The 26,038-nt window shown below is 48.9% G+C and overlaps 1 protein-coding gene across 1 annotated transcript in view; it reads left to right on the top strand.

Moving 5' to 3' along the window:
- The window catches only part of LOC115639235 (vasoactive intestinal polypeptide receptor 1-like), a 58,391-nt gene that overhangs the window by 25,413 nt on the left and 6,940 nt on the right, over positions 1-26,038 (top strand). Inside the window, exons 5-9 of the mRNA XM_030541721.1 lie at positions 10,639-10,771; positions 10,897-11,050; positions 13,431-13,491; positions 15,483-15,549; positions 15,754-15,845. Of these exons, the coding sequence (XP_030397581.1) occupies positions 10,639-10,771; positions 10,897-11,050; positions 13,431-13,491; positions 15,483-15,549; positions 15,754-15,845 (507 nt within the window). The remainder of the gene's footprint in view (positions 1-10,638; positions 10,772-10,896; positions 11,051-13,430; positions 13,492-15,482; positions 15,550-15,753; positions 15,846-26,038) is intronic.

The raw sequence follows: 26,038 nt of genomic DNA, 5'->3' as shown, positions 1-26,038 counted from the left end.
CTCCCAAACTCTGTCTGGGACCTGTCCTGGGTCACTAAGACTCACCACACCACTAGCTGCTGGTTCAGCTGTATATCCCAGGCAAGGCCCAGAGAATTCCCCACAGTGGGCCATCATTGACAGCTTCATGAATGCAGAGATGGCCTGGGCTCTGTGAATTCTTGTCCCAACAGAAACCACACCTGGTTTTGTGGTGACAATAGATGGGACCCTCCTGTCCTCAGGACCAGTGACTTAGGAGACCATGTCACTGTGAACAGAGGCTGTGATACAGGGAAACCAAGAAGTATTGCAGTTTAGTATAATCCATTGCCCTCATTTCCCTTTGAACTTTGGCATAACTTGGCTGGCATAACCAATCCATTCATCCGTCTGAGAGCAAAAGGTTATCTTCTCTTCTGCATACTGCAGGCCGGTCTACCTCTGCACTGTGGACCACAAATCCCTGGACCCTGGGTCTCATTGCCAGACAACAGCAACCCAAGCATTGTCTAGACCCCATGCCGCAGTCATCAGCCAGAGTATATGCTCCTCAGGAATGACCCTCCATGTTCATAAAAAATATCAAGACTATGCCAACATCTTTGAAAAAAGTAATGCAGATACACAGCTCCCATATTGAGACTACAACTGTTCAATAGACTTGCAGCCCAGAGCCAAAGTTCCATATGGCTGGATCTATGTGATGTCAGAGCTGGAATTCATAGTCCTCTGTTAGTATATCCAGGAGAACCTAGCTAAGGGATTCAGCTATCACTCAACATCTCCTGCCAGAACTACTGTTCTTTCTGTAAAGAAAAGAGATGGGTCCCTTTCCCAGGTATTTGGCTGCTGGGGCTTGCCCAGATGCTCGAGGTCTAACTGATCGCCATATTTGGGGTCAGGAAGGTGTGATGGAGTAGGGGCTGTCTGCATGGGGGATGGGAGAGCTGGGGATGTCTTTAGGTGAGGGACAGGATCCTTAAGCCTGTAACCTGAGCCAAGTAGGGGGGAGGGGGTTAGCACCTTGGGCTGGGAAGCTGGACAAAGGAATCGGCTCGGTGGAGGAGGGGCAGTTCAGTTTCGGTTTGGGGCTGGATGAGGGGAATTCAGGGGATCCTATGCTGGACCCAAGCACCCTGAAACTCCAGAAGGACTTGATTGAGGGGTCCTGACTGTGCCTGCAAGCTCTGCTGTAACCTGCATTCCTGTTGTCCAATAAACCTTCTGTTTTACTGGCTGGCTGAGAGTCACTGTGGGTCCCAGGAAGAGGGGTGTAGGACCGGACCCCCCACACACTCTGTGACAGAAGGAATTTTCCCTGGGTTGGATTGGCAGAGAGCCTTAGGGTTTATTGTCTTCCTCCACTAAATGGAGCATGGGTCACTTGCAGGTTTAAACTAGTATAAATGGTGAATTCACTGTAACTTGAAGTCTTTAAACCATGATTTGAGGACTTCAGTATCTCATCCAGAGGTTAGAGATCTATTACAGGAGTGGGTGGGTGAGGTTCTCTGGCCTGCAAAGTGAAGGAGGTCACACTACATGATCATGATTGTTCCTTCGGACCTTAAGGTCTATGAGTAGACTACCAAGCGCTAGACCAAGTGATGGTTTGAGACTGATAATCCCTGCCACTAATCTTGGAACCGTTGGACCGCATATGATCTGCTCAGGTGTTCACCAAGCAGAATCTTTGAGGGGCCTACAATTTAGTACACATCCAAGCAAGGGACTAGTGGAAGACCACCTTCCAAATATGCCATGGACACTTTGAATATTCAATCATGCCATTTGGCCTCACTAATGCCCCAACTACTTTTCAGAACTTAATTAACAACATATTCAAGGATATTCTAGACCAAGAGTCTAGTGGTAGCCAACCTGGATGATATTCTCATCTTCTCAGAGGACTAAAACAGACTGACCAGCATATCTGGGCCATACCACAGAGGCTCCAGCAACATGGCCTGTGCACCAAACCTGAGACCTACTCATTTGACTAGACATCCCTGGTGTTCCTAGGTACATCCTCTCCACAGTGGGCATCCAGTAGATCCCAAAAAGAGAGAGGTTATCCATGGATAACCTCATGGAGTGTCAGAGGTACAATGATTCACAGGCTTCACAACCTTTTATCAGTGCTTTATCTCAGACTTCTTGAGGCACATACCACCCCTGATGGCCCTCTTCTGAATGCCTGCCAAGTTCCCCTGGATATCTGAGGCTCAGCTCTCTTTCTAGTGATTCAAAGCTGCTTTCACTGAGGGTCCCACAGTGGTACATGTAGAGCCACCCTGCTCATTTGTGTAGAAGCTGATGCATCCAGAGTTGCTTTTGAGGCAGCACTTTTCCAGAGCCGCAGGCCCTAACACCTACTGCGTCTATTTGCCTATTATTCTCTGAAGCTGTCCTCCTGGAAAAAAATACAGGATTCTCAACAAAGAACTACTCACAATCAAGTTCAGCTTTAAGGAGTGATGCCACTACCTCAAGGGGGATGGAGGAGGGGGGCAGTATCCAATATAGTTATACACATACTACAAGAACCTTGACTATTTATACAAGACCAAAGCCCTGAACCAAAGACAGTTCTGTTGGGCACTATTCTTTTCCCATTTTGATTTTGCCACTGTGTATCAACTGGAAACCAAGAATGGCAAAGTGGACATCCTATTGCGCAAAGGGGAGTACTACAAGGAGGAAGAAATCCCTACCTGGCGAAAAGTCCCTCCTCCCGAAACCCCATAACTTCCTCAATGCTGCAATGCAACAGGATCTCCTTACTCTGATCTGGCTGGCTTCCCAAAGTGACCTGCTGGCTCAGAAGGTTGCAGCCTCCCCAGAGCAACCCAGAAGTAATACCAAGAGACTGCATACCATGATAGATGGAATAAGATATGTTAGCAGCTGCATCTACATCCTGTAAAAGTGCCCCTGATTAGAAGTGTTCCAGATATGCCACGATGTCCCCAGTGTGCCATTCCAGTCACTCAAAAATCTTATGTCTAATCTCTCACCTTTTTTGGTGTCCCAGGAGGTAGACAAATATTTGGACCAATATCAACTCCTGCTATATATGTGTTTGTGCATAAAACCCCTCAGCACCCTTATGCTCCTAAAAAAAACCCTTTCAACCCTAGGGAATGATCACCTTGGACTTTATCAAAGAACTCCCTGAATTCAATGGCTATATCACTATGCTCATGGTAGTAGACCTGTTGACACTTCCTCCCTTGTGCCCAATTGTTCACAGCCACAGCTCAACTTCTGTTTGCATATGTCTTTCATCCCTGACCACATAAGATCTAACAGAGGGTCCCAGTTCATCTCCAGTTTTTGGTGCGAGATTCTCCAACTATTAAACATCCATATCTGCATGTCATCTGTGTACCAAAGCCAGTCAAACAGAAAGAGTAAACTGAGTGCTGGAGTGTTGTTTCAATCCACTCTCTTCCCATATTCCAAGTTCGCACATAACAATGCTGACCATGTTTCCACAAGCCAAAGCTCCTTTTTCACCAATTAGGGATTTCATCCCATACTCCCAATTGCCTCCCACACCTCAGCAGCCTGTGATTGGTTCAGCATATCCACCGTATCCATGAAGAAATCAAGGAACACTTGGCAGAGGCAAAGGAAGCCTACAAATGATCGGAAGATCACCAAAGACAGGCAGGCACAGAATTCATGGTAGGCCAGAAGAGCTGATTGTCTGATATCTCAGACCATTTCAGATTTTCCAACTCATAGAATCATAGAATCATAAAATATCAGGGTTGGAAGGGACCTCAGGAGGTCAACTAGTCCAATCCCCTGCCCTGCCAGGGCTTCGTTAAGTCTGACCTTAAAAACCTCTAAGGAGGGAGGTTCCACCACCTCCCTAGGTAACCCATTCCAGTGCTCCACCACTCTCCTAGTGAAATAGTGTTTCTTAATATCCAAACTAAACCTTCCCCACTGCAACTTGAGACCATTACTCCTTGTTCTGTCATCTGCTACCACTGAGAACAGTCTAGATCCATCCTCTTTGAAACCCCCTTTCAGGTAGTTGAAAGCAGCTATCAAATCCCCCCTCATTCTTCTCTTCTGCAGACTAAACAATTCCAGTTCCCTCAGCCTCTCCTCAGAAGTCATGTGCTCCAGCCCCCTAATCATTTTTGTTGCCCTCCGCTGGACTCTTTCCAGTTTTCCACATCCTTCTTGTAGTGTGGGGCCCAAACTGGACACAGTACTCCAGATGAGGCCTCACCAATGTCGAATAGAGGGGAACTATCTGCTGACAATGCTCCTACTTATACAGCCCAAAATGCCGTTAGCCTTCTTGGCAACAAGGGCACACTGTTGACCCATATCCAGCTTCTTGTCCACTGTGACCCCTAGGTCTTTTTCTGCAGAACTGCTGCCTGGCCACTCAGTCCCTAGTCTGTAGCAGTGCATGGGGTTCTTCCAACCTAAGTGCAGGACTCTGCATTTGTCCTTGTTGAACCTCATCAGGCTTCTTTTGGCCCAATCCTCTAATTTGTCTAGGTCCCTCTGTATCCTATCCCTACCCTTCAGTGTATCTACCACTCCTCCCAGTTTAGTTTTGCCTGCAAACTTGCTGAGGGTGCAATTCACGCCAACCTCCAGATCATTAATGAAGATATTGAACAAAAGCGTCCCCAGGACTGACCCTTGGGGCACTCCACTTGCTACCAGCTGCCAACTAGACATGGTTTACTAATTTACTCTGTCACTGTTAAACTCCGCTTGCTGAGGCTGCTCAAAATACACCCTGTTTTCCATATCTCCCTTTTGAAACCATTCAACAGAAACCTGCTTCCCAGCCACGTGCATCCCACCTCTCCCAGTGCCATAAGGAATACCTAGCCTGGATCATATGGCGCTCCAAGATAAAGCAGGGTAAATCATGGAATCTTGTGGACTGGGATGGGTATGGTCCTGAGGAGCAGTCCTGGTAACTGGCCCAACACGTACATGTCCCTGCTGTCATAGAAGCATTTCACAGAAGCCCAGCAATGCCACAGGGTGGCCACAATGTAAGGAGCAGCAGGTCTAGAATCTGGGTCTGCAGAGTCTCCAGGGAACAACCACTTCCATGCTAGCATTAACAGCTGTGGTAGTGGAAGCACTTGGCAGGTCATGAGCCTTATCAGCCCACACCATAGGACATGCCACCCATGGTGGGCCTGACTGACAGGCCATTCCTGATTGGCCCAGATATACTACTTAAGCTTGGAGTGGCTACAGGAAGTTTGTCTGTGCAACTAGGTGGTTCCCCAGCTAGCTGCTGGTACAGACCCTGCTTCCTTGCACTGCTTCTGGTTCCTGATCTTTCCTTTTCCCTCCTGGCTCTGATGCCCGCTTTCTGACCCAGCTTTGTCTCCTGTTTCTTACCGGGACCTCAGCCTTATCTCCTGGCCCCGACTTTTGGCTCCTGACTTGGCCTTGGCTCCTGAGACTGGCCACTGGTTCCTGACCTCAGATGGACCCACGACTCCAATTCCTGAAATATGGCTCTGGCTCTAGCCACTGGACTGACTGCCCGCGACCCAGCTCTGACATCTCATCAGTCAGAGGCTGCACAGTGCTCTGGAGAGGGAAGGTTTACATCCCTCCCTAAGCTCCTGGCTGTTCTGTCCTCACTGACAGAGCGGTGGAAGTTCTACTGTCCAGTGCTTTTGGAACCCTACTAAAGCTCTTGTCCTCAGAAAAGGCGCTTGTGCTCTGTCCTCCCGCCGTCCCCAAACTGTGCGCTCCACATGGACAGGACAGCAAGGGCATGGCTGCAAGGCAAGTGAGCAGAGATGGGGCATGGGCATCAGAGCACAGGACCAAGATGGAGCATCAAGTGAAACAGCCCCAGGCAGCATCATGGTGCCAGGAACCAGAGGTTGGCATGCGGTCGATGCGCTTCACAAGCAGGTGAGCTGCTGTGGGCACCGCTCCACTGGTGACATTCTTATGGACTATCACTTGGTTCCACCTTATTTGTTGGGTACTCCACTTGAGCCTCGTCGTAGCCCAGCGCTGCTGGGCCTGGGAAGAGCATGTCAGAGAGCTCTGTTGTGTGCACAGGGAGTGGAACAGAGATTGTTCACCATTCCCTGGGCTCAGCAATAACAACCATCTCCTTTGCTCTTGCTGGATCCAATTCCACCCTACAGTAAGTGGGGTGGCACCTTTTGCAGTCAATAGAGATGCACTTGCTTAGACAAGGTCTGAGGGTGTCAACTGGGTGCTTGCGGGGATCAGGAAGGATTCCTCCCTCCCTGTAGCAGGGTGGATACCCGCTCCAGCTCTGACAGGGTTAAAATCAGCCCTGAGAGAGGGCTAGAGGGCTGAGAAAACAGCCCAGGCTGAGTGTGGAGCAGGCTCAGCTGGGGCCACGCCCCAGTTAGGGCCCAGCTGGCCCTATAAAGGCTTGAGCCAGGAGCTCAAGCAAACAGTCTCTCTCTGGATGTAGAGGGAGATGGGCCTGGCTGCAGGGAGCTAGAGACAGGGTACCTGAGTGGAGCAGGGCTGAGGAAAGGCAAAGGAGCTGGGGAGATCCAGCCTGGAAAGCCCCAGGCTGTGGCCTAGCATTGGGCTAATAGATACTGGGGGTTGCAGAGGGCAGCCCAGGGGTAGGCAAAGCCAGCAGGTCCAAACCCAACCTTGCCAGTGATGAGTGGCTGATACTGCCGTCTAGCCCCCGCACCCTGGGGCAGACTATGACTGGCAGTAGCTGTATACTGAGGCGAGGTGGGGATAGTGGGTGGGGATTCCCTGGGGAGGGGAGACCCTAAGACTGAGAGTTTACTCTCAGGGGGCAGCACCCCAGATAACAGGGCACCGGGTCTGGGAAGGATGCGGGGCCCAGAGGTAAGGTGGATTACCAGCCTGCAGGGGGCACTCCAGGACGCTGGAGCTAATTCCCTGATATAACCAGCAGGAGGTGCTGCAGGGGCGAGTCCCGCACGCTTACACTCCCCATCCCATGCACAATGGGCCACAGGTGTCTGGGGTTTTTTTGGCCTTCCTCTGAAGAATCAACGACTGGCAACAGGACACCAGACAGCGTGGGTGTCAAGGTTCCTCCCCCACTCTGAACTTTAGGGTACAGATGTGGGAACCTGCAAAAACACTTCTAAGCTTAACTACCAGCTTAGATCTGGGTTCGCTGCCACCATCCAGATTCCTCTGTGTCTGGAACATCCCCTTTCCCCCCAAAACCTTCTCCTCCCTGGGTAGCCTTGAGAAACTTTTTCACCAAGTTCCTGGTGAACACCGATCCAACCCCTTGGATCTTAACACAAGGAGAATTTAACCATCCCCCCTCCTTTCCCCCACCAATTCCTGGTGAGTCCAGATCCAATTCCCTTGGATCTTAAAACAAGGAAAAATCAATCAGGTTCTTAAAAAGAAAGCTTTTAATTAAAGAAAGAAAGGTAAAAGTCATCTCTGTAAAATCAGAATGGAGAATACTTTACAGGGTAATCAGATTCATATAGCCCAGAGGAACGCCCTCTAGCCTTAGGTTCAAAGTTACAGCAAACAGAGGTAAAATCCTCTCAGCAAAAAGGAACATTTACAAGTTGAGAAAACAAAAATAAAACTAACACGCCTTGCCTGGCTGTTACTTACAAGTCTGAAACATGAGAGACTGGTTCAGAAAGACTTGGAGAGCCTGGGTTGATGTCTGGTCCCTCTTAGTCCCAAGAGCGAACAACCCCCAAAATAAAGAGCACAAACAAAAGACTTCCCCCCACCAAGATTTGAAAGTATCTTGTCCCCTTATTGGGCCTCTGGTCAGGTGTCAGCTAGTCTAGGTGAACTTCTTAACCCTTTACAGGTAAAAGAGGCATTAACCCTTAACTATGGCTTGGTCTACACTACATGTTTAAACCGAGTTTAGCAGCATTAAACCGATGTAACCCTGCACCCGTCCACACAACGAGGCCCTTTATATCGATATAAAGGGCTCTTTAAACTGGTTTCTGTACTCCTCCCTGAAGAGAGGAGTAGCGCTGAAATCGGTATTGCCATGTCGGATTAGGGTTAGTGTGGCTGCAAATCGACGGTATTGGCCTCCGGGTGGTATCCCACAGTGCACCATTGTGAACGCTCTGGAAAGCAATCTGAACTCGGATGCACTGGCCAGGTAGACAGGAAAAGCCCCACGAACCTTTGAATTTCATTTCCTGTTTCCCCAACATGGAGCTCTGATCAGCCTGGGTGGCGATGCAGTCCCAAATCTAAAAAGAACTCCAGCATGGACCGTACGGGAGATACTGGATCTGATCATTGTATGAGGAGAGAAATCTGTTCTATCCAAGCTCCATTACAGAAGATGAAATGCCAAAGCATTTGAAAAAAATCTCCAGGCTATGAAACAGAATCCACAGCACAGTGCTGTGTGACAAGCCTAATGGAAAGCCAAAAAATCAAATGGACGCTCATGAAAGGAGGGAGGGGGTACTGAGGACTCCAGCTATCCCACAGTCCCCGCAGTCTCCGAAAAGTATTTGCATTTTTGGCTGAGCTCCCAATGCCTGTAGGGTCAAACACATTGTCCGGGGTGGTTCAGGGTATATCTCGTCAATTTACCCCTCCCTTCCCCCCTGTGAAAGAAAAGGGGGAAAAAATCATTTCTTGACGTTTTTCAATGTCACCATATGTCTACTGCATGCTGCTGGTAGATGCAGTGCTGTGGCACTGAACAGTAGCATCCTCTCCCCTCTCCTCTCCTCCCCTCTGGCAGATGGTACAGTGCAAAATGACTGATAGCTGTCCTCATCATCCTGTGAGTGCTCCTGGTTGGCCTCGGTGAGGTCGGCCTGGGGCTCCTGGGTAAAAATAGGAATGACTCCTGGTCATTCCAGCAGATGGTACAGAATGGCTGGTATCTGTCTTCATCATAGCAACTGGGGGCTGAGCTCCATCAGTCCCCCTCTTTCATGTCTAAAGAAAAGATTCTGTACTGCCTGGACTATCATAGCAGTGGGATGCTGGGCTCCTCTCTGCCCCACCATTTAATGTCCTGCCTGGACTATCATAGCAGCTGGAGGCTGCCTCCCCCTCATTTTATCTCATTAAAAAGTCAGTGTTTCTTATTCCTGCATTCTTTATTACTTCATCACACAAATGGGGGGACACTGCAATGGTAGCCCAGGAATGTTGGGGGAGGAGGGAAGCAATGGGTGGGGTTGTTGCAGGGGCACTCCCTAGAATGGCATGCAGCTCATCATTTCTGCAGGATCTGACATGGAGCGGCTGTGCTCTCTGGTTCTCTAGTACACTTGCCCCATATTCTAAGCAGGACTGGCTCTATTTTTAGATAAAACATAAAGGAGAGAAGTCATTCCCATTTTTGTCTTTGCGCCCCTGCCTGACCTCAGCGAAGGCCAGCCAGGAGCACCCATGACAGCAGCAGACGGTACAGAATGACTGATAACCGTCATCTCATGGCCAATTTACAATGGCACGGCAGACGGTACAGAACAACTGATAACAGTCATCTCATCGCCAATTTACAATGGCATGGCAGATGGTACAATAGGGATGGTAACCATCTCTGCTGCTTTGCAAAGGCAAATGAATGCTGCTGTGTAGCACTGCAGTACCGCCTCTGTCAGCAGCATCCAGTACGCATACTGTGACAGTGACAAAAGGCAAAACAGGCTCCATGGTTGCCATGCTGTGGCGTCTGCCAGAGCAATCCAGGGAAAAAGTGCGTGAAATGATTGTCTGCCGTTGCTTTCATGGAGAAAGGAATGAGTGACGACATTTATCCAGAATCACCTGCGACACTGTTTTTGCACCATCATGCATAGGGATCTCAATCCAGAATTCCAATGGGCGGGGGAGACTGCGGGAACTATGGGATAGCTACGGGATAGCTATCCACAGTGCAATTTTCCAGAAATCGACGCTAGCCTCGGTACATGGACGCACACCACTGAATTTTTGTGCTTTGTGTGGCCGCGTGCACTCGACTTTATACAATCTGTTTTACAAAACCGGTTTATGTAAAATTGGAATAATTCTGTAGTGTAGACGTACTCTATCTGTTTACGACAGTGGGCCAGCGCTCTGAGATGGTTCAAAAAATCCTTTGCCTGGCTGGGTCATGCTCACATGATCAGGGGCAAACTGAGCTGCTAGACCTGGGGTCAGGAGGAATTTTCCCCAGAGCAGAATGGAGGGATATTGGGGGAGAGAGAGGGAGGGGCACCTTCCTCTGCAGCCTGGGGCATGGATTGACTTCGGGGATCATCAGATATATCTCACCTAGTCCATTCCCAGGTCTCCGCTGGCGCCGCACAACTGCTCAGTGTTGTGAGGACTGAAATGCTTTAGCTAACGTCATTGGCTCAGACCATGGGGAGCGAGGTGAAATGTAATGGCCTCTGCTATGCAGAGGGTCGCACTGGATGATCTAATGGTCCCTTCTGGCCTTAAATTCTATGAAGTAATGGACCTCAGTTTTGTATCCATCTCAATCACATTTCGTGTCAAATTCATCCCTGGGGCAGCTCCACAAGCTCCCGTGGGCTGTGCTGAATTGCGCCTTCAGGTTGAAGGCCGTGGCAAGCCCGCCACTAACCATATGTCTGTTTGCCACAAAGAATGCAGAGCCCACTCCAAATCACTGGGATCCTCTTCTTTCTGTAGGAAGCTTCACTGCACCAGGAATTCCATCCACATCCACTTCTTCTCCTCCTTCATAATGCGGGGAGCTGCCGTGTTCATCAAAGACTCCGTGCTCTTTGCGGATGAATCTATCAATCACTGTACCATGTCAACGGTAAGAGGGTGCTCAGCAGATGGGGTTGGCTCCTTCCTGGGCTGGCCTGGTGCTCTTGCATCAACCTGCTTATGAAAAGGCTCAGAGAAGAGCCCATGTGAACCTTTTTCTCTCTCCCTCACCAGGTGAACTGCAAAGCTGCCATTGCCTTCTTCCAGTACTCCGTGCTGGCCAACTTCTACTGGCTCCTCGTAGAGGGGATGTACCTGCAAACACTGCTGCTGTTCACCTTCACCTCTGACAAGAGGTATTTCTGGTGGTACACCCTCATTGGCTGGGGTGAGTAAAGCGAATGCTGGTGAAATGCACTAAACCTGGGACATCCATAGCGAGGACGGTTAAAGAAGGACCAAAGGTTCTAGGAATCTTCCCAGAGCAGCCTATTAGCTGACAATTGTAGACCAAAGCAGAGCTGAAACTTCTTTGTACAAAACTTTTCTTCAGTGGGGAGAAAAAAAAATGCAGATTTAGCAATGCCGAAACATCTTGTGAATTTGACCAATTTTTGGTTCAAACTGAAATTTTTTCCATGACTTTTTTTTAAATTTTCCATGAGCCAAAAAAATCTGTTTGCCTGTTTCTCTACCAAAGGTGGCCCCCACCACTGAATCGTTGTTAGACTGGCTCCACTGAAGGAAGCAGAGCAAGGGATGGGCCAGTGACTAGGGGGCTTGTCTAAGACTCCAGAGGGCTCTGTCTCTGCATTGTGTGGTCTCTCTGGGTCTTAGTTCCTCACCTGCATATAAGGATAAATAGCCCTGCCTCAGAGGGGACTTGTGAGGTGTACGTATAAAGACTCTGTTAATGGGGGGGGGCATGTAATTATCTAACATAGAACAACTTGTGTTCTGTCATTGTTTTCAATTGAGCCAGGATTTCGCCTTGGATCTTTGGGGCAAAGATGTTTGTAAACCATCTAGCAACTGGGGCCCCTGGATGCTGCCATAGTGTATGAGTTCTCTGCAGAGTCAGTCCTTCTGGAGAGAGCCCACCTTTCTCTAGGTTGACTGTTATTTTCACAGGGTGGGCTGGGTGTGGGCCAACCTACTGGCTGGAGCTGATGGGAAAAATGGAGTGGGGGGAACAGTTTCACAAAAATATTTGAAATGCCAAAGTTGGTTTTGCTGCAGGGAGTCTAAAATGGGCCCACCTTTTGTTGTTCCATGAGATTTTTATATTGACAGTTTGATAGAAATTGTTATTGAAATATTTCGTTTGTTAAAGAATTGGTAAATGAAAAATGTCCATGATGATTTGAAAAAAGCATAGACAAAGAAATCACTAAAATTGTCATGCAGACTAGACAGTGTAGCAATGGTGACAGTCTGTCACAGAGAATTCAGTAAAACTAGTTTGTCAATGAAAAAAACTTTTGTTCTAAAAACTTCAAGTCCTACTCTTGACCCAGTGTAACAAAGGACCCAGGTGCTGCTGGAGGGGATGTAGCATATCAAGGGCCTGTGTATAGGGCAGGGTCATAGTAGGGGACAGGACAGGTGAAAATATTGCAGATTTTTCAGCCACCAACTATCTGAAGATCTCAACATGCTTCACAAAGGAAGATCAGAATAGATGGATGGGAGTATATGGGGATGGATAGGAGCAGGCAAGTGTATGGGGATAGAGAAATGGATCCATGTTCACCATCATGGACAGAGGAGCATGCAGCTGCTAGCAGAAGAAGATGCAGCTGCTGGGATCAGAGCCAGAGCTGCGTGCCTCATACTGGATCAGGTGGAAGGACAGGCACAGAGTGGTTCAGCAATAAGTCTCATGACAAGTCAGTGGGATAATCCCTAGTCCCACCTTCCTGCTCTAACCACTGGACAATACTGTCATGTCTGAGTCCTTTTATGTATTGCTGCCTTTTTTTGAGTGGGTGGCGGTCACCTGGCATAGTGAACCTCTTCTGCCAGCTCTCCAATGGTCGGCACAGCCGTCAGCAGGAAGAGTGTACCTCTTGGAGCACATGAATTATGAGGAGAGGCTGAGGGAACTGGGATTATTTAGTCTGCAGAAGAGAAGGGGATGGGACTTGATAGCTGCTTTCAACTACCTGAAAGGGGGTTCCAAAGAGGATGGATCTAGACTGTTCTCAGTGGTAGCAGATGACAGAACAAGGAGTAATGGTCTCAAGTTGCAGTGGGGGAGGTTTAGGTTGGATATTAGGAAAACCTTTTTCACTAGAAGGGTGGTGAAGCACTGGAATGGGTTCCCTAGGGAGGTGGTGGAATCTCCTTCCTTAGAGGTTTTTAAGGTCAGGCTTGACAAAGCCCTGGCTGGGATGATTTCGTTGGGAATTGGTCCTGCTTTGAGCAGGGGGCTGGATTAGATGACCTCCTGAGGTCCCTTCCAACTCTGATATTCTAGGATTCCACATTGTCCTGCCCATGAATGCCACACCGTGTCTCACACTCCACACCAAGAGGCTCAAGCTTTGAGCAGAGTGGGAAGCATCCCTTGAGCATGAACTTCCCTGACACCCGGTCTGCGGTGGGCAGAGAGGGGCAGGAGAGCATCTCTCCCATTGGAGATGGAGGTGCTGTGGATTTGCTAGGATCTGTTATCCATGCTGGGGGGGGGGGCATGGAAGCTCCTTCCTCAGTCATGGTAGGACTCTGCCATCCTGTGGGAGAACAATTGGCCTCTTTCCTTGCAGGTGTCCCTATGCTCATTGTGAGCTTGTGGATCTTCGCCCGGCTACAATATGACAATCATGGGTAAGAACCGCCCATCTCCCAGCCCCTTTATCTAGGAGTGTCACTAAAACCTGTGCATCCCCAATAAGTTCATGTCCCGTGGGGCATGACTGGAGCCAGATGAGTGACATGGAGCCTCTAGGTCTAGAGAGCAGCCATTACACACCCCAGGGGTGGGGGGCGCTGTTCCAGCAGCTAATCTGGGGGGTTTCCTGTGCTGACAGCTAAAAACTGATTTCCATTGGCAAAGGGAATGTCTCCCAAGACCCCCCAGCCTGATCCAGCATTTCAGAGACCATGTCAAGGCTTCTAAATCCTGCACGTGAGATCCTGGTCTCACTGGGCAACCTCCCAGCCCAGGTCTGAGATCTGGGGCTAGTCCAAGAGCTCTAAAAATAGCTGTGTAGGTGCTGCTTGGAAATGGCTCAGGCTGGAGCCTGGGCTCTGACACCTCCCCACTTCCCCACCCCAAGGCTTTAGAGGCTGAGCAGCAGCATTCAGACAGCTGTTTTTAGAGCACTGATGTGAACCTGTGGGCCCAGACTGGGAGGCTTGCTTCCAGGTGCAGTGTAGACACACCACTGAAGTCAATGACAGCTTTAACAGACTTCAATGGGGCCAGCATTTCACCGTGGGTTCCTGCCACCCCAGAGTGACCGTGGACCCTGGGGCTGCCCAAACCAACCGGCAGAATGAAGGAGGGGAGGAGAGAGGGACAACGCTTTATTATTCTCTATTTTTCATTCTGGTGGTGTCCACAGGCCCGTCAGGATCAGGGCCCCTCACGATGGGCACTGTACAAGCATAGACACTAGGGACAGAGTCCCAGCCTCAAAGAGTTGCAGAGCTTTGCGGTTAGAACATGGGCGCTCATTTAAACGTGCAGGGCTGGGTTCTCATGTAGTCTCAGGCCCCTTTATGCCATGCTGGCCACATGAGAATGAATATAAGTGCCAGCGCAGTGTAAAGGGGCTTCCCTGAAAAGAAGACCCTGGCCCTGGCCCACATTGCGGGGTGGTTGTGGGGATCCACTAGTGACTTTTGAGAAGAAGGGAGCCTGAGAAGGACTAACAGCTATTCTGCTATAGCAATGCCAGAAAGTTTCCCTATGTAGACAAACCTTAAGCAGTACTGATCATGGACTGGCCCCATGTCGCTTTCCCAGTGGGCTGGGCTGCCTTTTCACACCTGAACCTCTTGTTTTGTGGCGAAAAAATTGGCAATCTGAAAATGACATGACTCTCCCAGAAGTTTAGCTAGATGGCCATGCCCACCTCCCAGCCTAGTGCCAGTGGTGGCCATGCCCATCTCCCTGACCTTTCCCCCACTCATTTCAGGCCCTGCCCTTCCCTCTGTACCACTTTGTGACCGCTCACCGTGTTTAATTTTCCTCTCTAATGTTCTTAGTTGTCCTGGGCCGGGCTAGGAGGGACCTTCCCAAGTGTCAACAGCGTCATAATGAGTACAGTCCTCTCTTCCCCCTCCCACCCCCGTAAATCTTGAAATTGTCTGAGTTTTGAATTCCCCCCTCCCCTCCCCTCCCCTCCCCTCCCATGTGTGTGACAATTACTCCACCACCAACTCACTAATGGATAGTGTGCAAGGAAATTGTGGCTCCCACTGCAGGAGGGCTGGCTGTAGGACCCAACCCAGATCTCACATGCGCACACAGAGACACAGACAGTCCCTGCCCTGAAGAGCTTACAGATGTGCAAAATGTGGTGGCGACTTTGCAACATGATGGATAAGGCTGTGGGTTGGTCAGACTCATACAGGGGCCACCAAACAGCCATTAGTTGGGAACAGCTGCTAACTGTTGCTGAGCTGGACTGGATTCGGGCTGGTGACTGACAGCTGAAAGGCTCTGTAGCTTGTTAGCAGGACCCCAAGGCATCCAGACCCGCACAAGTGTCAATGTTAGCTCCAAAATCACAGGGAGGCTGGAGCTGTGCATGGGAAGCAAAAGCACAATGAGTTGGTAATGCTTCTGCACTTTCCCTGCTCTCTCCTAGGTGTTGGGATGACTATGCCAGTCTGTACTGGTGGGTGATCAAGGCTCCCATTCTCTTTGCCATCTTTGTGAGTGTGCCATGTCTTACTTTGTAAACATGTGGGTTGCTAGGCGAGTGGCCTGAGAAGGGATGGGCAGCATGTCTGGGAGCATGCCTGTGAGGCTGGGATGCCTGCAGGGAGATGGAGGAGTCCAGCCTGCGGGTTCGGGAATGTCATTGGGTGGTCAGTTCTATTTCGAGACTGAGACAAACTTTCTCTTCCTTTTGCAAGATGAACTTCCTCATCTTCCTGAATGTGATCCGAATGTTAGTGCAGAAGATTCGATCCCCTGACGTCGGCAAAAACTACAAGCAGCAGTACATGTAAGCCAAGTGTTAACACTCTCTGGCCCAGTAGTCTGGGCCCCTTCTTCAGGCTGGATAAAACCACTTGGCTCAGTGACCATGTCGATGGCCTGGTCCCAGGAAACATGACCCCTTCCCCTGCATAGTGCTTAGGCCTGGCTTGGCCAGCCAGGGTCCTTCCCAAGGATTCGCATGTCACCAGGCCAGTGGCTGTTATGCTTGGGTTCCATTCAGGGTGTGATTGATATGGGATTGGGGTGTCATAATGGGTGTGATTGTATGACACCCCAACCCCATATCAGAGCTTTCCAAAGCTTGCAGAGAAACTGAGCTTATACAGATAGAGCCAGATCCCTAGCTTGTATCAGTATTGACTGCAATGGAGATGCAACAATTTATATATCTGTCCCCAGTCACTATCACAGATTCAGGACCAGAACAGAAAATGTTAAGTGGCAGTAACTCCAGTGAGGTGCTATCCAAAGAGGGAGGCTTTGTGATGGGGCCCGTGCTCATCAGCTCATAAAATCCAGTGCTTTATCAAGACCCCCTAATAGATCCCCAGGGCTACATGGATCTCAGCCACAGTAGAAACTTTGGGCCATAAGGTCTTAAAATACCTGCCCTAATGCTGCATGAAGGTTAGATAGTTAAATCACCAATCATCATAGACTCATAGGATTGGAAGTGACCTCAAGAGGTCATTTAGTCCAGTCCCCTGCACTCATGGCAGGACTAAGAATTATTTAGACCATCCCCGACAGGTGTTTGTTTAACCAGCTCTTAAAAATCTCCAGTGATAGAGATTCCACAACCTCCCTAGGCAATTTATTCCAGTGCTTAACCACCCTGACAGTTAGGAAGTTTTTTCTATTGTCAGACCTAAGCCTCCCTTGCTGCAATTTAAGCCCATTGCTTCTTGTCCTATCCTCAGTGGCTAAGAACAACAATTCTTCTCCCTCCTCCTGGTAACAACCTTTTATGTACTTGAAAATGCTTATTATGTCCCCTCTCAGTCTTCTCATTTCCAGAATAAACAAACCCAATTCTTTCAATCTTCCCACAGAGCTCATGTTTTCTAGACCTGTAATCATTTTAGCCACTCTTCTCTGGACTCTCTCCAATTTGTCCACCTCCTTCCTGGAATGTGGCACCCAGAACCAGACACACTACTCCAGCTAAGGCCTAATCAGCCTGAAAGGGCCCGATCCTGCATCCTTTGTGCATGCAAGTAAAACGTGAAATGAAACTACTCATATGAGAGAGTTGCAGGCCCCAAGTGGCAGCTGTAGCCATAACATTTTCTACATTGTATTCAATACAGAATTTCCCAGCAGTTGTAAGCTATCATTTTGCTAAAGCAAACCCAAACAAGGAAAGCCCCCACAGAGGACTGAAAATGGCTTATGTCCATGCCAGGTGTCACGCTCGAGCTCTCTGCTGGAGCTGTGTCAAGAAACTGGAGTTAGAATATTGGGACAGTACATTTTCCTCATCACTGTCTTCCTCCAAGTGTCTCCTTAAAACTTCTCCCTCAGGAACCCACTTGACCCTCCTCATCCCTTGACAGAAATGGTGTCAAACCCATTTAGAAAATGCAGAACCACCATGAGCTGAGTTAAGCAAATGCACAGCCTAATGGCAGTTACTAGTGTCCTTCCTTCGGCCTCAGACCCTATTGTCCATATGGGTCTGTAAATGAGTTGGGACTCACCACCCGCAGCGCCTCCTGCTGGTGACTCTGGGAATTAGCTTGATTCCAGGGGAGCGCCCCCTCCTGGTGGTGTCCTGTCTGTTGTTCTGCCCTCTGTTCTCCGCTGCTGTCGCTGGACCCACATTGCTCCCTGCTCAGTGGTGTCCTCTTCGAGGCCACTGCCCTCCGGCAGTGTCCCTTAGTCCATCTGGACCCCCTTCCAGGGGTCAGTGATCAGCAGTCCCCCACTCCAGCCACCGTGTGCAACCACACACCCCAAAGTCTAATCCCTCTTGTCAGGGATCGGGCTTAGTCTATAATGGCCGCTCCCTATGGCCAATGGTTGGGTGTACTGAAAGGAGGAAGGAGGGGACCCAGGCCTGCCCTCTACTCTGGATCTCGGCCCAGGGACCCTCTGGCATCAGCCTCGCTGTCCTCTTTCTTTCCCCTCCTCTGTCTGTTCCCCTGGGCCGTTTCCCCTACAGCCCCTTGCACCTGCTAGGCCCTTCCCTTCAGGGCCTGCAGCCTGGTGGCTATGGGCTAGAGTCTTCAAGCCTCCCTGAGCCTGCCCAGCACTGCACTGTCTGTGGTGCTAGTCTCCCCCTTGGAGACTGACCTTCCCCTGTCAAAGGCCTGGGACAGACTAACTGCTCTGGCTCTGGGCAGCCTTTATATATGGGTGAGCCTGGCCCTGATTGGTTCCCTCCAATCTGGGCCCTGATTGGCTCCCCATAAGCCCTTTTCTGCTTGGCTCCCGGGCTGCGCAGGCTCCCTGGCTTGCCACAGCCCGTCCTCCCAGGGAGTTGGGCAGTCTGCCCCACTACAGGGTCCATCGACACAGCATTTTGGAGTAAGCCTCCTGATCTGGGTCAACAGACTTAGGCTTGTGGGGCTCATACTAGCACTCTGAAAATAGCTGTAGAGATGCTGCTTTGAAATTGTGGCTGGGGCTGGAGCTCAGGCGCTGAAGCTTAGGGAGAGGGGGTGGGTAAGTTGTTCCAATGTTTAATTAACCTTCTGTTAAGAAAACTGCACCATATGTGTGGTCTGAAATTGTCTAGCTTCAGCTTCTAGCCCCTGGAGCTCGCTCTCCTAGATTCAAGAGCTTTAGACTTTCAGAAACTCACTACAGACCATCATCAAGTCACCTCTTAAGCGTCTCTTGGGTAAATTAAACAAACTGAGTGCTTCAGTCTGTTCCTTGCAGCTTCTGTTTGAACTCACATCCCCAGGCATGGATTCCAATGGGCCAGCTCCTTCACAGGCATAGGCTAAATGCCTTGCTGAATTGGGGCCCAAAAGCCAATCAGATTTCTAAAAGAATTGTGGATTTTTGATAAAAGCATGAAATTTGCCATAACCTTAGGGCATGACCTAATAAAGATCTTCAGATAGCGAGTCATCACCAATTCATGCCATGTTGGCTGTGGAAGCCATTTTAAATTCAGAATTCATTTTTCCCTACTTGCTATTTTCTGACACTGATCACTTATGGAATTAAACCATCTCAGTGCAGTTTCATTTTTGTAAATTTATACTCTTATTGTCTTAGGTGTCCTGAAAATGAAAGCAATGAATTGCAATGGCTTGAGATCGTTAGTTCTTGATATTTTAGTACATGCTCTGTAGCATGTCACCAGGGAATATTTACTAAAATATTCATTATATAGAAAAATAACACAGAATGTTTACAAGTTTCTGTTCACAAACTGAAAGTTACATTTCTCCTTGCCAATAACAATATTCCCGATTTATCTTGGTATATCAGGATATTGCTGTGTCTCAAAGGTTGAAAAGGCAGTGTACGTAAATAGGCAGCCTAAAACAAAATAAGAGAGTCTCTTTCACAGTCTTCGGTATGTTCAAACATCACATTCCCCACCACAAGGGCTCAGGGCAGCTAGCTCAGTGCTTCCTTGCCATGCTTGCACCTTGATGGCACCCCATTTTGCAGCCCCAACTGAGGAGTTCACAACAATAATCCTATGTTTCCAGGAGGGTTGTCCACAGTGGGCTCCATCAGTGCCCCCAGGCCATCTCCATTCCTTGGGGGAGGATTGCTCAGGAGTCTGACCCCAGCAGCGTCCTGCTTGGTATGCAGCTCGCCCACAGTGCTGAACCAGAGCAGGTTTGGTCAGTGGAGGGATTTCATAGCTCTGCCCTTGTCTCAAGAGCCTCTTGTGGGCCACACCAGCAGCATTTGTGCCACTTGTCCTGTCATGCAGAGACACCACAAGGCACTGCAGCAGAGACATCGTTCCATCCACCATAGACTGTGGTGCAGCAGACAAATTCATGAAAACGGGACAGATGCCTGTCGGGGCTCCCATGGAGATTTCTTTCCTCTTCCAGCAAAATCAGATGCTGTGTCACAACTCATATCAGCATGAAATGCTGGGAATGCCTTTGACTTGCTTGGGCCAAGTGAAGAAGCTGTCTCGTGGTCAGGTACAAGTCCAATCCACAGTGCAGGGATCTGAGGTCTTTGCACATATGTGACAGCAAGTACTACGCCATCAGTGTCAACTGTGCATATGAGAACTGGAGTACCTCTTTGACTGAATGCAGCAGCAGCAGCATCATTCTGCTATTTGCTCCCTCATGGTTGCCTGAGGAAAGGCTGGTCTTATCACAGTTAGGGCTGCGGTGTACATCTTGACCATCCGTGGTGATTAGCTCTTTGCCTTCTATAGCTAACTGTGTAATAGATTATGCAAGGAAGCAGCAGATTCATTTTTATTTTCATTTATGTGCAGAAACTCTTGCCAGTTTTAGTGGTAGAAGGATGCAAGGCTTGGTGCTCCTCTTGACTCCCTTCTGCTCCTGCTTCTGGTCTTGGCCTTGAGACTGAGCAATGCAAACATCCCACCCTCTTGCAACACTGCAGTTGTGGCTCGAAGTGGGGAATAAAAATATTTATAGCACTGTCATCAAACATGTTACTAGCAATGGGTTTCAACATCTTCACAAGAGCTGCCCCATCAAAAACTACGGTGTCTACTGCCGGAGCTCTATCTTGCAGTTGAACATAGCCCTTCCAGAATAGCCATCAGGTCAGATTGCTTGCCAAGCTGTAGTTTGCCCATATGAGACAATGAAAGGGTGCATGCCTGATTCTTACACTGAGAGAAATATCCTGGTGACCATCATGTGTTTGGCAAGGTATGTACAAGTCAGAGAAGGGAAGCAGTCATTTGTCAAGGAGGAAAAATGCAATATGGTCTTGGAAATCTCCTGTGCAGGGGGCTGCTGAACAAGGGTACTTTATTTCGCTTGCTAGGCTCTGATGGCTTTGTTTTGTCTTGCAATCCCTGTTACAAACATAGTGTACTGCTGCTGCCTGATCCTCTCAACCTCCATAATGCAATCATAGCAGGGTCTGCAATGTCTTTGGTGGCCAGTTTAACTAAGTCTACACTCTCTTCTGAAAAAGGGTTGCCTATTTCTTCTATGACCTCAACAAGTGCCTTGACATGTCATGCAAAAGAAACCTAGGCACCTTTCACCTGCTCATGGTGCTTTGTGTTAGACCTTTTCAGGGGGCTCCTTTCTCCACTTCAAATTCTCCTCTCAACCTGGCCACCTCTGGTCCTGCTATCGTCCGGCACCAGAGGGCTTCTGGACTTTGTGTTAGGCCAACAGCTCCACCAGCCCCTTTGATTGTGGCATTATTTTGCTCATGAGCCTGGTCAAGTGCGATTGCAGAGAAAACATGCTGTATCTTGGGAACCTGACAGTTTCCCTTTTACCTGTGTCAGGATACGTGAAGGTTTCCCCTATCTTGGCAGTGAACAGGCACCCATAAAAGCATAATTAGTATGATCTAAGGCAAAGAACCAGGGTGAGAGCTTTCCCAGGCATTCAGTCTATAGTGAAAAGTTGGCCTGTTGGATTGACAGCACATAGGTCAATACAAGAAGCTCCAGATGAAGTGTGGTATGCCAGAAGCAGAACACTGGGTTTTCTTGTTTTCACTTGTCACACCATTTATCATTTCCCAGGGGATTCCTCTTCCTCGAGACCTTGTATACTGTATGCGTGCATTCTGGAGCAAGAAGTAGCTTGCTGGTAGCTACTTGGTGGGCACACCTAGTACGTGTGACATGAGACACTTTTCAGGAAGGAGTTGACCATTCCAAGGGAGGCCACTGGGAGCTGAACAAAGACTTGTGTGCATCTGTTGTCTTCTATCCAGTCTCCAGTCAGCTTTAGACTTGCCATTTCCAGGTGAAGACAACTCAGCATAATAATGAAATTGTCCCCAGCAGGCCAGGCTTAGTATCTTCTTGGTTGTGGTGAAAAGGGGCTGATCCACAGTGAACACTGGCACATGGTGTGGGTCAGGCGGTGAATAGCATTCCTTATCACATCCATGGCAATACAGATCATTGCCACAGACTTGGAGTCAGCTGGAAGGGGGCAAAGAAGCTCAGTGATGGCTGAGCCAAAGTCTGGCACTGGCTGTTTGGCATGGTAAGCTGCCCAGGAAATGTCTTGCTTGCCATTGATGGTCTCCAGACTGGCTGCTTGTCTTACCGGGTCAAGCCACCTGCGTTCTTCTTGCAGGGCTTGGGTAACCTGTTGGCAGTCAATCTTGACTTCACCATTTGCAGAAAGGATGGGAATGCTGGTTTTCTTCACAATCAATGGAGGGATAACTGTGAGAAATTCAAGATTCTTCACTGATGCTTCAGTGTCACAGGAATTTCCCAGACAGCTCTCTCCAGCTGAGCACTGTGATGCTGAAAAAGTGATATCCCAGTTCCGTGGAAGGAGTCGGTTGCTGTGGTGGAGCTGGGATTGTCGTCTGTCTCTGGCTGCAGTAGTGAACAGATCACCAAAAGCTTTGGAGGACTGACTATATTCTCTTCCTCAAAGTGCTGGCATGCATGGTTTGCCATGCTGGTAGAGATAGCCAGTCTCTGTCCTAGGAGATGGGCAATCCCAGTTTAAAAATGTATCTACTAGCTCACTTATTTTTTGTGTCTGTGCATGAAGTGTCAAACCAGTGTAGATTGGAAAATATGTTGCTTGAGCTTTGTTGTGGTACAAACTTTCTGTTCCTTCATGGCAATGGATGGGGCTGTTGCACTGCACCAGCTGTGCCAAAGTAGGGGAAGCTTGACAAATAGAAACTTGTTCGGACTGAGTTTTAATGTTTGGACCATCCAATATAATGGACATAGTTGCCAATAGTGACCAGGCACAGACTTTCCTTGGCATCCTGGATCAAATGATCCAGTAAACTGTGTTTTTCATTTCAAATATGTCCCTTTGAATGTTAATTGTTTGGGACAGATGAAGTGCTTCTCTGTCACAATCTTCCTCATTATGCTTTTTGTTGGGCATGTCCAATAATCCTGGTTGAAGGCAAGGAGTGCATCACATCCTTTGTGTGCTTGGATATCTGGAATATGCGATGGGATGTGGGATTTTGGTTTAGTGCTGTGAATGCACCCAACCAGTTTCACCCAGCTAGTGTTCTAATCTAGCTGTATAGCACCTAGGGAGATCTGCTTGTTTAAACACTGGAGACACATCTTCATTCAGTATTGCCTCTTCAATGTATGTTGTCAGTTCAGCAAAGGCAAATTTCTGTGACATCTTCACTGTGTTTCTTTGCTCAGTTTTCTTCTCCCCAACTTTGTTGTAGAGAGACATCAAACATTTTGCATTGTACTTTGCCTCCTGGGCCTCTAAGTCCCCTGCACTTAGTTTTGCACACAAGAGCTGATCTTGTAGCTGAAGTACACACTTGCAGGCTACCGAGGCCGAGGGTAGAAGCTTCATGATGGTCTTCTGATGGTATATTCATTTGACAAACGAAGCACACTTCTTTTTCTGGAGGTCCTTTGTGTTGGTCACTTAAACCTGAGTATTTCTTCTGCAGTTTGTCAGGGTGATCCACAGTTTGTTTTTTAACTTATCCCTCGTGATTTGGTCCTGTTTAACTTGATGTAGCAGGTTTTGTGCCAATGTTCATTGTTCTTGTTCAATGTCACTTCAGTACCACCATCATCTAATTTACATATGTCTATGGATAGGGGAAGTGCATTCAGTTTATGAAAACAGCTGCTATTTTCTGCTAGCATTTGATAGCCATAACCAACATGCTCTCTTAAGTCTCTGCTGACTTAATCAACGCTGCACTGTGTCTTCCTGACAATGCACACACTTGCTAGAGGAACGGGACGTACCTGTTGATGGACCTGCCTCTCCAATGAGCTTGTATCTTTCTGACATGTTTTGAAGCACTAGTAATAGCCAGTAATAATCTAATACCTTTTGCTACTGTGTACAGTTAATATTAGCCGATCACCAAGCAGCTTTCACACTACCAATGTAGCATCTGAAAGAAAAAAGAGCAATGTGATTAAATTCTGTCAAGACTATGTTGACGATCAAAGTTAGTACAAAATGTGTCCTTACACCAATTGTAAAGTTACACTGAGGCTACACCAAGAAGCCATCCCTTGTATTTCCAACTGTAGACCAATGTTATTTGATGACTGTGACAATGTTGTTTAAAATGGTTGCCACAGTCAGTATGGCATGAGTTGGCAGTGGTCCCATATCTGAAAATCTTTATTAGGTCATGCCCTAAGACTGTGACAATCTTTTATCATAAAACCCACACTTCCTTTCCCCCATCTCACAAATCTGATTGGCTGCAGGTTAGGTGTTTTAATATAAGGCCTAGATCTGCCAACTTCACTCATGGCACAATTGGGCCATTAGATTGCAAGCTTTCCTGGGAAGGGATACTGTCACATTGGATTTGCCAGTTCTGCACCATGTGCCTTTAGGGTATTGTATAAATGAAACAATAATGATAAGTTACTGGGCCTGGTAACATGCTGGTGGCAGGCACTAGATTTGCTAATGCTCCCCACAGACCAGGACGCACCAAGTCAAAGCAGCACCAGACTCAGCCAGAACAATGGATGCAAAACCTGTGGCCATATCTCCACTGCTACGACCATAGGCCGTGAGTTATATGGGCCTTTGGTGCTCATGCTCCATCAATATTCATGAAGGTGGGCCCGGCTCTACCAATGTTTGGGCCCCAGGCCCCATGCTTTGGGGGACCCCGTGCCATGGGTCAGCAACGTGGGGCACTTTCACCTCAGCGGCAGCTCCCCCGCCTCTCCACAAGCCAGGGCAGCTCTGCATGATGCCTTTGTCCTCCCTTCCCCACCCCCCCAGCGCTGACCGGCCAATGGGAGCAGCTGCCTTGCTCCACCTCCACAGCAGGGAGCCGCAGGCAGCGGCTCTCAGCCCTGGGCAGAGAGAGCCCCAGGAGTCTATCACTGTCAGACACAGACACAAAGACATAGCTGGGGGGGTGCGGGGACAGACAGATGTAGCCAGGGGCAAGGAAAAGGAGCAGCAATGGGCATCCTAGGGCTGGCATAAAATACACAGTACAGAGGAGTTTCCTGGAAGGACTATAGCAGCACTCCTTCCCCTGCAGAGTAGACCCAGGCTGGAGCTGGCGCCATCCATCACTCCCCCACCCCGCCTCACACAACCCTCTGCCCCCCTGAAAGATCCCCACCGGCCCGTGTGCCCCCGTCACCCCTCTCCAGAGAGTCCCCACTTTGTGCCTCCAGAGACAGCTCCCCTCCCCCTGCCTCCCCTGCTCTCTACAATCTCCCCCTTTGCCTTCCCCCTCTCCCCAGCCCATTGGTTGGGAGGCTCCCAGCCTATTGGCCACCTCAGCCAATGGGAGCTGCACCTGAGGCAGGGCGCCTGCTTGCAGATGCAGACCTGCCTGACTGTGCCTCCACAGCACGGGGAGCGGGAGCCACAAGTGAGCAAGCCCTGGTCATCATCATCACAGGCCCAGCAATTCTCTGGGTATTTAGAATCATAGAATATCAGGGTTGGAAGGGACCTCAGGAGGTCATCTAGTCCAATCCCCTGCTCAAAGCAGGACCAACCCCCAACTAAATTATCCCAGCCAGGGCTTTGTCAAGTCTGACCTTAAAAACCTCTAAGGAAGGAGATTCCACCACCTCCCTAGGGAACCCATTCCAGTGCTTCACCAGCCTCCTAGTAAAAAAGTTTTTCCTAATATCCAACCTAAACCTCCTCCACTGCAACTTGAGACCATTACTCCTTGTTCTATCATCTGGTACCACTGAGAACAGTCTATATCCATTCTTTTTGGAACTGCCTTTCAGGTAATTGAAAGCAGCTATCAAATCCTCCGTCATTCTTCTCTTCTGCAGATTGAATAACCCCAGTTCCCTCAGCCTCTCCTCATAAGTCAAGTACTCCAGCCCCCTAATCATTTTTTTGCCCTCTGCTGGACTCTTTCCAATTTTTCCACATCCTTCTTGTAGTGTGGAGCCCAAAACTGGACACAGTACTCCAGATGAGGCCTCACCAATGTCGAATAGAGGGGAATGAGCACATCCCTCGATCTGCTGGCAATGCCCCTACTTATACACCCCAAAATGCCGTTAGCCTTCTTGGCAACCATTGCTCCTTGTTCTGTCATCTGGTACCATTG

This window comes from Gopherus evgoodei, chromosome 23 (genome assembly GCF_007399415.2).
Source record: "Gopherus evgoodei ecotype Sinaloan lineage chromosome 23, rGopEvg1_v1.p, whole genome shotgun sequence".
NCBI lineage: Eukaryota > Metazoa > Chordata > Testudines > Testudinidae > Gopherus > Gopherus evgoodei.
This window is presented reverse-complemented; position numbering and strand designations above follow the sequence as displayed.